Raw genomic sequence first — 15,528 nt, 5'->3', positions numbered from 1 at the left:
GATGGAATCCAGAGTGCTGAGCGGTCTCTGGGTGGTAGCTGCAACAGCCTAAAATCCACACTTGCCAATTGCTGCTGGTAAAAATCTGCTGTTGTGGTACAATGTGGCTCATTCTCTGGATAATTCCAGAGGCAGAAGAGGCATTTTGTACCCCGTGAAGCAGCTGCCTTGTGGTGTAAGTGTTGTTAACGGGAAGAGCTGAGCCCTTGGGTAGGAAAGCACACAGCCCATGCCCTTAGTGACATGGCTGACACCAGGGCAGCTGTGTTCTGCCTGGAATATCTGCATCTTTCACTTAATTTGAGCTATGTGCTGAGTGGAGCACCAGGCTGGGACAGTTCTGTCGCCTCTCACCACGCCAGAGCTGGAATCCTGGTTCAGAGATGCTCATAAGGAATTCAGCAGTCATCCCTCAGCTCATCTTTCCCTGATGTTTTTCAGCATTTTTTCCCACAAACAACTTGTGTTATATTTGGAAATGGTGCTTCAGCTTGCTAACAGCCACTGAATATGAAAAAGCAGGAGAGGGGGTTGCCAGTTGACAGGGATCTTTTTTTAATTTGGAAAGTACGGCTTAGGGAGCCACTTTTCCATAGAGATGTGTGAGCCACTTTTCCATGATGGCTGTGCTCTGACAAGTGAGAAAATGGTGATCCTAGCCTGTTTTATCTTTGGGGGAACACCTGATCTTAATAATCCACAATTTTGTGGTCTCCTGAAAAAAGGAAACTAGCAAAAGATTGGTTAAAAACATTGCCTGACCTTCGTGTGAAGTCCTGTGCTAAATGAGCCCAAGGATTGTGAATAAATCAGGAGTTACGTAAGTCAGGAGGGGAATGAGAGGGCTGAGTGAAATCTGAATTCAACCACTCTAATGATTTCTCTTGGAATGAGTATTTCCCATTAAGTTAAAGTCGTATTATGAAAAGCCAGGAGACTGATGTGCAGAAGTGGGATAATTTGAATCATATATGTGAAAATATTTTTATAAGCTCTTTGCCTTTTCCCTGTCAATTTTTTGGCAAGTCTTGTTAAAAAAAAAAGTACTGAAAACTTCTGGGTTTTTTTTTGGTTTTTTTTTTTTTGGACTTATGTGTTTAATATGAAGTAATAGTACTCTAGAGGTATATCTGGAAGACTAAAACCAGTAGTTTAATTTCATTTAATTAGACCAGGGGAAACTGAGTAGGTTATCCTGCTGCTTCCTGGGTCATAGCAGGACCTGGGGAGGGTGGGCAGGAGGGGAAGAGGAAGGTTTGATGTTTACTTGCCATATGGAGGGGACTCTGAGGAGGGATTGCCAGCTCTGGTGGACAGGTCCAGCTCATCCTTAGCCAGTCTGGGTAGTAACTGTAATTATTCAACACAGATTTGCCTCTCTGAAGTTCTCCGTTAAGTAAACATTCTTGCCTGATTGCAGTCTTGACCTTTAAAAACAGCCCAAGACCTGTACAGAGGCCGCTACAAGTTCCCCTACACCACAAATTGTGTCCTTTATTATTAATTTGATATGTTAAAAAACACTGATTTACTTCACATTCTCACTGTATTCTCAAGACTGAGATTATCCTGATATTTTGTGGTATCTCCGAGAAGTGAATGCCAATCTAGTACTTTACTATGGCAACAGATAACACAGATTTGTCATGGCAGAGCTGCACCTCAGTGCTTCAGTTGTGAATCAAACAGCACAGGTAATGTGGGGGCTCAGTGTAGCTCTGGAATTCCTGTGTGTTTGCTCCTCAGGGACTGAGGCAGCTCATTCAGCACTCGGATATTGTCATGAAAATGCTCAGAGTGAAACCAAGTGGAGTTTCAAGGTGGGTGGCTGCTGGTCTGTACTGGGACTTGGATTATCTCCAGTACTCCGGAAATAGAAGCAGCAGGTGGTTCTGTTTAGGGCAGGGATGTCCATTTTGGGGCAGGTTCTTGCAGTGTAGGAACTTTCCCTGTAGCCTTTGGACCTGAAGAAGTACCTTCTGTCCCCTCATTCCTCTTCCTATTTAATAATAACTTCCTTCATGTTTGCTTATGTTTTTGGCCAAGTTTTGGCATCACTATTCTGGAAGAGCTGCTTGGATCTCCGTGGGGAGCAGCTCTGCTGATGTAATGCTGTGAGGAGAGGGCAGGGCCGTAGAATGTGTCTTGGAAGCTCTTGGCAGAGCTGGGAACCCTTCCTGCATCCTTGTTCCCTTCCACTCAGGCTGAAAGCAATAAATATGCACAGACTGTCAGGGCAGTGCTGTTCTTGTTGACCAAGGTGTGCCCCAAACTGATTGTATAAATTATCCTGGTGATACAGAGAGCAGCAGTTACTAAAAAGTGCTTTGGGTTCATTTTATCCTTTCCTGACAATATCTAGCTAGGTAGTAAAGTCAGGTATAGCAAATTTGTTAGCAAGTGCTAAAATCCAGTACCTCCATCAAGCTGTATTATTGTTACATGGGTTTCAATTAAAAGAAAAAGCACAAGTGGATTTGTGCTCTGACTTGCAAATTCTGGGAGGATAAATATAGTCAGCACTCCCCCCCTCAGCATCACTACAGTGCAGTTCTCCTTTGGCACAATCCTCCCTAAATCTGTTCAGAAAAGGGAAAACATTCCCTCTCGGTCCAAGGGCTGAGCAGGGTGGAAGAGCAGAAGCGTCTGACAAGTACAGGAAGCTGCTCAGAACTGCAGGTGAAGCTGTGATCCTGCGGCTCAGGCAGGAAATATCCTCTCCCTGGCAGCCCCTGGGGTGCTCCCTGGCTGTGGGATGGAGCCGAATCTGAGGCCACGTTCCAAGGCAGTGCCAGGTGGCCACAGGCGCTACCTTTGCTGGATGTTCCTCAGGCTGTGGGGAGCAATAAACAGAGCTTTGACCACTCGAGCAACTGAGATCAGTCACAAATGTGATCACTTGGCAGCTGCAGCTTGGAGAAATGAGCTCAGGGTTTGAATTCCAAGGTCTTGAATCTTGGTGCTGTCACCCGCTCGCCAAATGGCTTCAGCTCGGATATTAATGTGTTTTCCATTTGTTGGCTCCTCTGATCTCGTGGAGGCAGACGGTGGATGTGTGTCAGGCCTGTGAACATGGAACAATGAGCATCTGAGGGACTGGGGGGTGTTAGATTTCTTTCTGGGTTTTTCAGCTTTGTAATAAATACAAGAAAATACAGGAGAAGCAGATAAAAATGCTTAACAGTGCCTTTATTCATTAGGCATGGGTTGGTTTGGCAGTCTTACCCAAGAAATAGCTGTGAACTCTCTCTTATCTTCCTGTATCTTAACATGTCCTCACGGGAACCTCAGTCCTGGCATGGATGAACGTTTCCATGCTTGTGTTTGCAACACAAATCACTGCAGTGGTTTTAAGAGTGATATTTTCATATGAACTTAGCTTGAGCAACCTGGGCGCTGTGGCTGCAGTTATCACACTGATATTCACTGCTGTGTCAAAACGCAGCAGATCACAGACCAAAAGGGAGGTTTGCTCAATGCCTCAGTGTCCTTTGGGGGGAGCAGTTGCCCCCTTGTTTGCTTTTGGAGGTGCAAGATCCTTCCCTTGATTACAGGTAGTGAGTTTATGTGTTGCTTGAGTGGGTGTAGCCAGTGAAGTCTGTAATCTTTCAGTGCCACATGTTCATTGTGACAGACAGCTTTCTCCTGGCTTGGAATGAGGCCTTCTGGTCCTTTGTGCTGGGCCAGTGGAAAAACAGTTTCATTAAACTGGGGGAGATGAGTGTGGGGAAGGGAGAGGTCATGGCCATGCTCAACCTGCTTCTCTCTCAGCTCAGCCCTAAATCAGACCAGACCCTTCAGCCCTCTTCACTTACTGAGATAAACACAGATAGCAACTCTTACCTCTAAATTCTCTCCAGAATTAACCAGGATTTGTGTTCTTGCTCCAACATCTTCCATGCTGCTCTTTAATCCATTGCCCAGCATTTGGGGTAGAGCTGTTTTTTGACCCAGACTCCACTATGTTCCTTCCTCTGCAGAAGTTCAAGGAGCTCTGCTTGATGCCTCAAGGTCAAACCTCAGCTTGGTTTTCTGCAAGTGTCACCCTTGGTTTGTGTATCTGAGAGGTTGTGAGCTCCCATTGGAAGTTTTCCATGTGATTGGGGTGTTTACAACTTGACTTTCTCTCGTCATTTCGCCCCTACTTAGTAAGGATTAAATTCACAGTGCACTTCTTGTGTTCTTGGAAGACACTTTCTCGTCTCTGGCACTTTGTTTGCTGCCGAGAATGATGGACCTTTGTTTGAATCTCGTGATTGTTTTGACCCCTTCCAGAAATCTGACATAAACAGGATGAGCTCACTACTCTAATTCCCAAAGGGAGCCAGGATTAAAGGTTGCCTTGTCTGTTTATTTGCTTCTTGCAGCAGTTGGAGTGAGTTTGGTAATGTGGTATCATTTTTAGGCAGTGAGGAGCACCCTAGGCTTGTGCAGCAGTGAAAATGAGTGGATTTTCTCCCCTCTTCTCTTTTGATGTACTGAATGAGGAGTCTGAATTTTCAGTGGGACAGCTCTTGGTCTTTTGCAGACTCTTAGGGAGCCCAGCACTGCCAAGGCCACCACTAAGTCATGTCCCCAGGTGCCACATCTACACAGCTTTTAAACCCCTCCATGGATGGGGACTCCACCAGTGCCCTGGGCAGCCTCTGCCTGGGCTGGACAGCCCCATGAAGAAATTTCCCCAATATGCAACCTGAACCCCCCCCAACACAATTTGAGGCTGTTTCTTCTTGTCCCGTCACTTGTTCCCTGGGAGCAGAGCCCAACTCCCATGTGGCTATATTGAAACAGTCTCAGGAGTGTTGAGAGCTGCAAAATCCTCATCTTTGAAAATGCAGCTCATCTGTGAGCGCAGGGACTCCTCTTTGTCTCCCCCTTCGCACACAGTGCAGCTGAAGGTGAGCCCTGTCCCTCTGGATCCCTTCCTGCAGGTGTTGGTCACTGACTCCAGGCACCTGTTTCCCTTCCAGAGCCTGCAGTGGGGTTTGTCCTGACTGAATAAACTGACCCTTATCCACCAGAGAACCCCAGGGATGTGGTCACACAACTGCCAGTGCTGTCTGCACACAGCTCAGTGATAGTCCCTCTCCAGGAGCAGCTAAAACCCCCTGGAAGGTTGTGTCTTACTATGGGTTTCAGTTGCAGCGTGAAGATAATGAGTAAGGAGAAATCCTCCATGTCCAAGAAGATCAGATCCTGTTGTCTGCGTCCTCTGGAGACCCTGAGTTTATGAAATTCTCCGCCAGTGACAAGTGTGATATCAATCAGTCCTCTAGGATTGTGTCTTACAAAGCTTGTACCTGGGGGAAGTTTCTATGAAGACGTCAACAGAACAAGCAGGATTAAGGTTGTTCTGTTCCTTCTGTGGTGCTTACATGCCCTGCATAAGGGACACACTGAAAGAGATTTGATTGAATTATACTAACATGGAATTTTTGGGGTACATAATTTTTTCATCCTGTTACGTCTGAATGTCTGTTTAACAGAGAAACTTACCTGTTGGGATAGGACAAGGGGTGGGGGTTACAAACTAAAAAAAAAAGATCAGTTTACATTTGATATTGGGAGGAAACTCTTCCCTGTGAGGGTGAGGAGGCCCTGGCACAGGTTGCCCAGAGATGCTGTGGCTGCCCCTGGATGCCTGGAAGTGTCCGAGGCCAGGCTGGATGGGGCTTGGAGCAGCCTGGGCTGGTGGAAGGTGTCCCTGCCCATGGCAGGGGGTGGGACTGGTTTTTAGGTTCCCTCCCAGCCCATTCTGGGATTCTATTGCCACGATGCTGCTTTTGGAGGGAGGAGTTTTCCTGAGTATGCAAATCTGATCAAAACTGGTTTCTGTTTTGACTGTTTAAAAACAAGATAAAACATGGGCTGGTGTTGACAACGCCAGTGTTTCCAGGCAGGCTTAGATGACAGGTCCAGCTGGGATATTCCCATTCTAAAGGGCAAAGCAGCATCCACTCCATGTCCAGTGCCAGAGCATGGCCCTGAAGTCAAAGTCCTCTGAAGCCAAAGCCCTGAAGCCTTAGGATGAATTCTTTTCCCAGTACTTACTAATTTATAGCATGGGGGGAGGTGGGGGGAAGTATTTGTTTGTATCCAATAACTTTGTGCAAGTGAAAAGGAGGGAATTTGGTGAAGCCTGCCTGGCCATGTGCTCTCTATTCACTGCCTGCTCTCTGCTGCTGCAGGGCTCTGGGAAGGGGGCAGCTGTCAGGGTTTGTTTGGGGCTGAGCAATTTTTCACAAGCAAGGTTTTCCCATTTCTTGGGGAGAGGAAAGCAAAACAAGTACAGCTGGTCAGTTTGGGAATCTCATTTTGTTTCTGAGTCCAGGGAATCACTACAAAGCTAATTTACTTTGAGATTGGGTCTTCTGAGGTGCAACTCTCGTGTGAGCTGTTTATTTTTCCCATCCTTCTGGAGGTTCCTGCGCTATGCTCTCCACGAGATTTTCACAGGGTGTGAAAGTGTTTCATGCAATAACCCTCTCTGCTTTGGGGTCTGCAGCCTGTGCAGGAGTCTCTGAAGGAGTTTGTGACCTGCCTCAAACAGGAGATAAATGTTGTGGGGTGCAGGGGGCTGGGACAGGGGTGCAGCAGGGAATTATCCTGGGAATTAACTGTCTGTGTGGCACTGCTTGCAGCCCTGTGGAATGGCAGGAAGTGTGGGAATTCTGGGCCTTGCAAGTTTGTTTTGCCTTCAAAGCATGTTGGTGTACAGGAAAAGCTCAGCAGGGACTCCAAACCTGGGAGGCTCCCGACGTCCGAGCCATGTTTACCTGCTGGGAAAGATCTGTTGTCGTGGCCAGCAGTAGGATAATTTTTCTTGAGGAAGTTCTTTTAAAGGAGAAGTAATGAGCCTAACTTGCAGAATCCCATTTCCCCCTTTGGCTGCTCCCCATGTCCCACCTGGCAGCTGGCAGGTGAGAGGTGGCTCTGAGCCTGCTCTGTGTCCCTGCACCATCGTGGCTTTCCTTGGACACTGAGTGAGGCCACCCAGTACCCAGCAGCACAGTGTCCTGCTGCCCCAGCTGGGTCCAGGGGGATCCACGTGGGGTTGGCACTGCTGCCATAGCCGTGTTACAGGCCTTGTCACCTGGATGTCACACATGGTGTTCCATTCATAATGAAATGGTGGTTTAGTTTAAAACAAAGGCATCGCTTTGCTCACGGTATATTCTCCTCTGACCTGCAAGCAGAGCTCCTTTTGGCCCAGAGTATTTGCGATTTCCTTAAGATCCTGATTTGTTTCCTTTTTAAATTGCCTGCATACACGTGCCTCGGTGCCTCCCTGGGGCAAGGCTGTCACCAGGAGCTCTCCCAACACCCAAAAGGAGTCAGAGCTGCTCCGATGGCTCCCTGGTTCCGCAGGGCAGAGCACAGTCGTGGGGTGGAGGGGTGAGCAAGAAGCCTCCTGTTATTTTTTTTTAACCCATCCTCCCTGCCCAATGGCCTATTTTCTGCCCCTAATGGTTTCTGCCTAACAAATGGTGTTTCTTTTTTACAGCGTTATGATCCTGGACTTGTTGTGGTGATGGTAAACTTAGCAGTGGTAATTTTTTATTTTCAGACTGAATTACTCCTTTTGTCATCAGTGCACCAATGTTAGGCTTACTTTCTCTGTTGTAGCCATCATCCTTCTGCTTGGTCTTTCATTTTCCTTTCCTTTCCTTTCTTTATGCACACTTGTCTGATCCTTGTTCATTAAAGGGTATTGCTAAGAAGGGATGTTTCTGTTTGTGTTAGAACTGCCAAAATCAGTTTAAACATAAATTTTTAATACTGTCCAAACTTGATTTTTTTCCCCCCCCAACACGATGGGCACTAGCACTTGCTACTGCAATTTCCAAATAGATTTTGAATTTTAAAAAACCAACCCAAAAAACTTTGACTGCCTTAGAAGGCAAAAGTACTGATGCATTGTTTGTACACAGGGGTTTACCAGGGCAATGAGGCTGCATCAAAAGATCTCAATTGCTGGAGAAACAAAACAAAAACAAACCAAAAATACCCAAAACCAAACCAAAACATGCAAGAAAAAAAGCTTGAAAAAGAATTTAAATAATAAATTGTTGGCACCTGGTGCCAGCCATTCCATTTGGGTTCACCACTTACCAGTAAATCCCTGGCTGAGACGTTATGAAAGTGATATTGCACTTAGGAAGTCATTTTTATAACCTGTCTTTAATTTGGTCCTTTTGCTAAAAATTGCAGTCACTGCTTACTGTATTATACCATTGGGCATAAGAGAAACTTTGTCAAAGGGTGAGCATTAAATATCCAAAGGAAAGCTCAATCCCAACCATTTCAGATCAATGTGATCACTACTTTTGGACCTGATGGATACCTGCCAGTCAAATTCCTGGGCATATCAACAAAACCATAAAGCAATTAATTAAATGGATTTATTTCTGAATAAAAACACGTCTGTACTTTAAGGTTCAGAAACCCCTCTGGGCTGTGGCTTTGGCAGGAATTAGAGCCAATGCTGGCAAAGAGTTCACACCTATCCAGGTTTTCTGAGGCAGTTTTAAAGACTTTAAGCTTTGTGGATGGCAATGGAATATTTTTGGCATGACTCCAACCTGTCGATCTTTTAGCCCAAAGGTATAATACCTGTGTATGTGTGTATAACAAACCAATTGTTTACACCAAACAAGAGCAATAACAAGGGAAGTAAACATTCTGTTTTTTCACTCAAGGTTTGCACCGGAGAAGGTAAGTACTTTGTCAGTGGGTTACATCACAACCACCAGTGCCAGTTGTGATGTAAAAATCAAAATAATAATAATTTAAAATAAATTAAAAAAAACAAAAGCTGTGGTAGTAAAGTGCTTGTCTGCCCCATTTTGCTTTGTTTGGCTGGTTATGAGTGGATTAAAGATACGTTATTTAAAAAAAAATAAATCTCCAGCATAGTTTGATTAGTTCAAAGTCAATTTTCTTCGCAACCAGTCCTTTTCACAGCTTACAGGTGACACGGCGGGGCCAGAGCATCGCTCCAGGGGCTGGGGAATAGCCTGACCACCTGGCCTGGGCTGGATGGTTGGGATGGGGGAGGTTTGGCTTCTGTGCCATCCTTCTCAGCATTCCTTACTCCTGGGGAGGGACAAAAGCTGGTGGGAGGGAGGCTTCCACATCCCTTACAGAGAAGTTCTAATAGATTATTCATGAGCTGCAACAGTGAAATGTATTTAGCAGCTTCTTCACTCCTATGGGAAGATGAGGAGCCTGATGTGGAGGCCTTGAGGGGAAGGCTCAAGTCCTGTTATCAGCCATGCCCCAGGGCTTGTCATGGGGGAACATGAACCACAAGAAGCTTTTACATGAGCAGTTAATGTTCAGAAAATGCATTTATCATCCTGGTGCCTGTTCGGAGCGAGGCGCAGGGTCGGCTGTAAGCTGTGAGAATGGCTCGTGTTTGGTTCACTGTAGCTTTCTGGTCTCTGCACTCCAAGGCAAGATCTCTAACCACCCAAACCCAATGTGTACAGCGAGCTGTGGTGCTGGACTGCCCCTGACCCCTCTGTGTGTGTTCCTCTTCCAGGGAGGACAGATCCCATCCCTATCGTCGTCAAGTATGATGTCATGGGCATGGGCCGGATGGAGATGGAGGTAAGCTCCCCTGGCCCCTTCCCCTGCAGGGCTCTTGGGGAGTGGGTGGGAAAGACATTTAAAAGTGAGAGCTTGTGAATCCAAGATAAAGAGCAGCTTGCTCTTAAATCAGCACAGTAAGAAAACTCTGTTCATCCCTGTGAACCTGAGTTCTGGGGTCTTGATGCTCCCCAAAATCCCTGGGCTCTGCGATTTCCCGTCCCCAAAGCTGTCATGGGCCTGCCAGGACCCTCCACCTCAGGGGAATTAATGACCTGTTTACACTTGGGGTGACAAACAGGGAAAGCAAAGTACAATGTGCATAGTTTCAGTTTCAATTAAAATTATTAAGTTGTGCATTCTGGCAGATTTGATAGTGCCATGTATTTATGGGCCAAATTGCATCTCTGCTCTGTTTTTTTTTAAACAGCTCGACTACGCCGAGGATGCCACAGAGCGGAGGCGAGTGCTGGAGGTGGAGAAGGAAGACACCGAGGAGCTGAGGCAGAAGTACAAGGTACAGAGAGAGGGGCACTGATGTGTCCGTGGGCTGCTTGGGAAAAAAATCTATTCTGATGGGGCTGAGCTCTTCTCCTTCTGCCGCAGTGCTGGTGGTAGAAATTCAGTGTTTGGTCATGGTTGAGATGATTTCTATTTTAACAAACTGGTTATTCACTTCCTGGCATCAACCTTTGTGTTTGTTTAGCTGCTGAAGAGCCCCAGGACAGCAGCAGGGCTTTCTCTGTGTGCTTTGCTCATGTTCTGGAAGGAACAGTCCTGAGGTGAGCAGGACATTTCCTTCCCTACGCTCAGGGCTGCCAGATCTTCCTACTGAACCTGCCATATCAGTACAGAACCTGCAGGTGGTAGAGGGGCAGTTAGCAGCTGGGAGGGGAGGAAGTCTTGTGTTGTACTGAGTGAGGCATGAGTAGTACACTATGATGTCAACTGCATAAATCCTGCCTGCTTTGGAAAGGTAGGACACAACTCCAGCTTGGAGAAGTTGATGGGCTGGAACTTCTTGGAAAAACGGCTCAGGCAGCATTGAAAAAAAGATAAATTCTGCATTTCCATGGGATTTACAAAACCTGTGAGGTTATTTTATAAGCCAAAGGCTGATAAAAATGAGCTGTGGTGTTGGGATTGAGCGTGACATGCTGGTGCATTCTTGGATTAGCTGTAACCGGGTTCTCTGTGGAGACATGGTCTCTGCTCATCCTTTAATCCGCTCTTCCGCTTTCCAGCCCCTACAGTCCATCAAGTGTTAGGAAAGCCTCTTTGTTGAATTGTCCTGAGATTTGGGAAGTACCAGGGTCGAGGAAGAGCCCAAGATATCCAAATGAAATATCAGTCTTGCATAAATTTTAATTATTTCAGAAATAATGGGAAAGTAGTTTCAATGCCATTAAAATTAAACATAACCTTGGCAAATCTAAAATTCCATTTCCCCAGTTGAATAGTTAATTCTTCAGGCAGTTTGTTCAGCTATGAAAATTTATAGCCTACTCTTGTCTTTTTTTTTTTTTTTTTTTTCTTTTTTTTCTTGAGACCTTGATTTGCTCGGTAAGTGAACTGCAGGTGTTTGGGTGTCCAGAGGGGCTGTGGACTCCCCATCCCTGGGAAGGTTGGATGGGGCTTGGAACAGCCTGGAACAGTGGAAGGTGTCCCTGCCCATGGCAGGGGGTGGCACTAGAGGGTCTTTAAGGTCCAACGCAAGCCATTCAGTGATGCTGAAGTTCTTGGGATTTACAATTACCTTTTCAAACACAGCTGAACCAGTGCTGCTCTGAGAATCTTTTCCTGCCCTCTTCCACCACAACTTTTTTCTCAGGAGCTCTGGAGCAGTAGCAATCTCTCCCAGCTCCAGTGGGTTTTTATTAGCTCTGTTCATCCTTAGCCCCTTGCATTTTGGTATTAAGCTGGGAAAAATCTCTGCAGCCGTTACTTTTTGCTGCTCCACAGGAGTCCATTATGTAACTGCTGATGGCAGTGCATCCTGATCAGCCATTCGGGGAGCCTCAGAGGAATTTAGGATAACTCTGCAGCCAAGAAATGTTTTTTAATTCCCTTCTTTTGTATAGATTCTGATTACTCATATGGCTGGGGTTCATTGTTTAGCCACAGGATGCTTGCTCAGAAAAACCTACACATGGTGCAGGAAGCTTGTCTGGGATTCAGAGGAACTTTAAACGTCCGTGTTCTGTGGAGCTCACGCTGCTCTGTTTTCCTTTCTTGTCTTCTGGGGACCTGCTTCAGGCTCAAAACTCCAGATTTGTTGATTTTTTCTTTTTTCTTTTTTCTTCTTAACAAGGGCATCTGGTAATAGATGGAAGCAGGAAGTTGCTTCCTTTTTTGTGTAGAGGTGAACAGTGCTTTAAACTGCAAACAATCCCAAACATGAGCACAAAAATTTTTCAGATATTCTTTTTTCCTCTCTTCGGGTGTTGAAATTTTTTTATATAAATTTTGCAACATATGAAACATTCTCAGTAATGTTATTTTAATGCCATTTTGATGTGCTAACTGCGAGAGAAACCATATTGCCTTGAACAAGATCTGAAATTCAAAGGAAAAACCTTTCATAGTTTTCTGTCTTAAATGTTTGCTGCCTCCTCTTGCTGAGGAAGGAAGCTTCTCATAAGAAGTTTATATTGAAGACCAAAAAAAAAGATCCTTAAGTGCTTTTTCTCTAATGTTAGGCTGTTTTTTTATATAATTTCTCTTCATTCCAGTTGAAATGCCTATGGTCAATGGCTGTATGGGGAGTGCTGCTGTGGGCTTTGTGATGCAGCATTTGTAGCTGCTTTTGAGTAAAAGCTTCTACCTCCTTAGGGTAAACCTCCCCCAGCGTGCTCCTAGTGTGTGGTGATGTTTTATTAATTCTGCTGGTGGGGTTGTAATTGATACAGCCTGGCAAGAGGGAGCAGCTGCTCAGCCCTGAGGTTCCTGTGTCTCAGCATCAGGTGCACTTCAAAGCCCCCCAGGTGTGTATCAGCCCTGGGGACAGCACAGGCTCCTTCCACACCTGCATGTCCAGCCACTACAGCCACCTGAGGGACTGGGATTTCCCCAGTCCCAGAGCTTGGTGCATATTCAAAACCTGTAGCAAAAGTGGGGAGGATGTGGCTGTTGCCAGGTGAGACACCTCATGTCTGCCTGGAGGTGTGATTTTCCACCTATGCAAATGTTACAGAAAGAAAAAGACCCTGTTGGCAGCCCCCAGGCTGTCTCTCTCCCCTGTTAATTACATGCAGCTCACTGTGCCCACTGCCAGTGTGGTCTGTGCTGGGGCCCAGCCTGATGGGCAGCTTTGCTCCTGGGGAGATTTCACCACAGTGGATTGGGCTTGGGGGCTGTCAACAGTGATTCCCAGCCAGAGCTGTGTTCCTCCCTCCTGAGTTCAGGCAGCCAAATCAAGATCAAGCAGACATTTCTTAGCACTCAGAATGGAGCAGATGTCAGCTTTAGAGCTGGACAGTTTTGTTCCAAAGGCAGGGATCCTCCTGGGTTTGATGCCAATGCGTCTCTGGGTTAGCTTGAGGCTTTGAGCCTCTCCTTGGAGCACAGGCAATGCAAGAGCATTCCCTGAGGCAGAGCTGCCTTCCCCCAGCAGCACTGCAGGCCTTGTTTTAAGCAGTCTCCTTTCAGTGATACCTCTGCTATGACCAGGGGATCTTCAGTCCTTGTGGGTCCTTTCCTACTCAGAATATTCTGTGATTCTGGGTAAGAAATAGAGTCAAGGTTGGTAGTGTTGTGAAGTTCTGGAATCCAACCTGTGAATTTGCAAAGGCTGCTCAGCTTCATAAGCTGGGTTCAACGAGGCTAAGTGCTGGGAACCTGCACTTGGATCATGAGAGCACCAGGGGGTGTTCCAGGTGGGGGCAGAGTGACTGGAAGGTGATTGGAGATGTTGGTCAGCAGTGACTGAGCATGAGCCCTGGTATGCCCAGGTGGGCAAGAGGCCAGTGGTACCTGGGCTGTCCCAAGACTGGAGTGACAGCAGGACCAAGGCACTGACTGTCCCCTGAGCTATCACTGCTGAGGGACCTCAAGTGCTGTGTCCAGTTCTGGGCCGTCACAGTGAGAAGGACATTGAGGGACTGGAGTGTGTCCTGGGAAGGGGCTGAAGCACCAGCAGGAGCTGGGGGAGCTCAGCCGGAGAAAAGGGGGATCAGGAGGGACCCTCTGGCTCTGCACAACTCCCTGACAGGGTCGGGCTGTGCTCCCAGGGAACAGGAGGAGAGGGAACAGCCTCAAGTTCCCAGGGGAGGTCCATGAGGAGGTCCCAGGGGAGGTCCAGTGAGCCAGGGGAGGTCCATGTTGGACATCAGGAGGAATTTCTTCCTGCAAAGGCCTTGGAAGGTTCTGCCCAGGGAGATGGTGGAGTCCCCACTGCTGGAGGTGTCCAAGGAATGCCTGGAGGTGGCACTCAGTGCTCTGGGCTGGTGACAAGGTGGGGACTGGGCACAGGTTGGACTTGATGAATCTTGGAGGTGTTTTCCTGCCGCAATGATCCTGCTGTAAAGATAATCAATGTACACTAAGTTTTTCATAAGCAATATTTTTCCTTAGAGGACATCATCTTCCCATCTGTTTTACAGGACACTTAACAGAAGCATTTTTTTGTTAATTTTTCAGGATTATGTTGATAAAGAAAAGGCCATTGCTAAGGCTTTGGAAGACCTCAGAGCAAACTTCTACTGTGAACTCTGTGACAAGCAGTATCAGAAGCACCAAGAGTTTGACAACCACATCAACTCTTACGACCATGCTCACAAGCAGGTAACCCAAGTGTTGACAGCACAGGTCATCAGTTTGGTGTTCATCGTGGTGGTCTTGTTTGTGGTTAATACTGGAATTTCCCTGGTGTATCTGTTTTCCTTATTGGTCCAGGAATAGGTGTTTTTTTGTCTCTGGACAAGATTTTTATGCCCATCATCCACTTAAAAACACAAAACAACAACAAAAAAACCCCAAACCCCACTCCATGTTTGGCATCAAGGAGCCCCAGTATTGAAAGACCCATGGGTAGGAAAGTGCTGGTGTTAAACTGGGGAGAGTCCACATGGATATGAATGGCTCCCAGTTTGCTTTTAGGGTTAGTACAGCTTTGTGGAGTGATGATACCCCACATGTGAGCATTTTAGTACCTCAGTCTGTGTTCTGTCAAGTTACTGAAAAGAGGAAATAATGGCTGTGTCAAAGGAATCCTAAGAAAGGAGCACTTCCCAAATTCTGTAATTCTCAGGAGAGGTAGGATTCAGAGTGTGTGTGGAGCTGGCTTTGTTCCCAAGGTAGGGATGTACTGTAGTGTCTGCAGGGTGCTTCACGCTGCACGGTAAATAATGGAAGTTCATGTGTTAGCCTGATCTGTTTGACCATTTAAGCTGCTAAATGAGATGTAACTGCACAGCAGATAGCAGTGCTGGGCTCCTCCAGGGTTGGAATAGCTCAGAGGAGGGGTTTGATGTTCCTAGTCCTAAATTCTAACAACACAATCATTAAAATGCTGCTAACTCAAGGAGGATGTGCTGCAGAGCTTGCAAAATAGCAGTGAACAGCAGCTCAAAAATAAGAACGTGGCTTTAGAGTATGATTTGTTTGTTTGTGTGTGTGTGTGTGTATGTATTAAGTGTAGGATATGACAGAGAATATACTCTGAACTAAGGGAGTGTTGTCAGGAATTCTCATGGCAGGGCAGTTTGGCTCTGGAAAGAAGAGTGGTTTGGTAGAATGAGGAGCAGAAATTCATTCATTCCCTTGGTTATTGGGCAGAGGGGTGGTTTTGGCCGAGCTCAGTCGTGACACCCGAGAGCAGAGAACTTTCTTGGAAGGTTTCCATCAGCTTGGCTGAAACCTGAGTGCAGTGACCTGCATTTCTCTGGGAGGTGGAAGGACCTGTTTGTGTCACATTCTTGGTGTGCTGATGCCACGGGA

At 46.5% G+C, this 15,528-nt stretch overlaps 1 protein-coding gene across 9 annotated transcripts in view; it reads left to right on the top strand.

The window, feature by feature from the left end:
• GPATCH8 (G-patch domain containing 8) overlaps positions 1-15,528 on the top strand; it is a 54,358-nt gene that overhangs the window by 25,995 nt on the left and 12,835 nt on the right. For 6 of the 9 annotated variants that reach the window (XM_085040085.1, XM_085040086.1, XM_085040087.1 and 3 more), the window contains 3 exons: positions 9,545-9,612; positions 10,022-10,108; positions 14,230-14,373. In XM_085040085.1, coding sequence (XP_084896211.1) covers positions 9,545-9,612; positions 10,022-10,108; positions 14,230-14,373 — 299 coding nt within the window. Of the gene's footprint in view, positions 1-7,504; positions 7,550-9,544; positions 9,613-10,021; positions 10,109-14,229; positions 14,374-15,528 lie in introns of all 9 variants that reach the window. The other 3 variants (XM_085040090.1, XM_085040091.1, XM_085040093.1) reach the window with 1 other exon arrangement.

The sequence above is a fragment of the Lichenostomus cassidix genome, chromosome 27 (assembly GCF_008360975.1).
Source record: "Lichenostomus cassidix isolate B80296 chromosome 27, HeHo_3.0, whole genome shotgun sequence".
Classification (NCBI taxonomy): Eukaryota; Metazoa; Chordata; class Aves; order Passeriformes; family Meliphagidae; genus Lichenostomus; species Lichenostomus cassidix.
The sequence above is the reverse complement of the archived record's forward strand: the minus strand, read 5'-3'. Positions and strand labels throughout refer to the sequence as shown.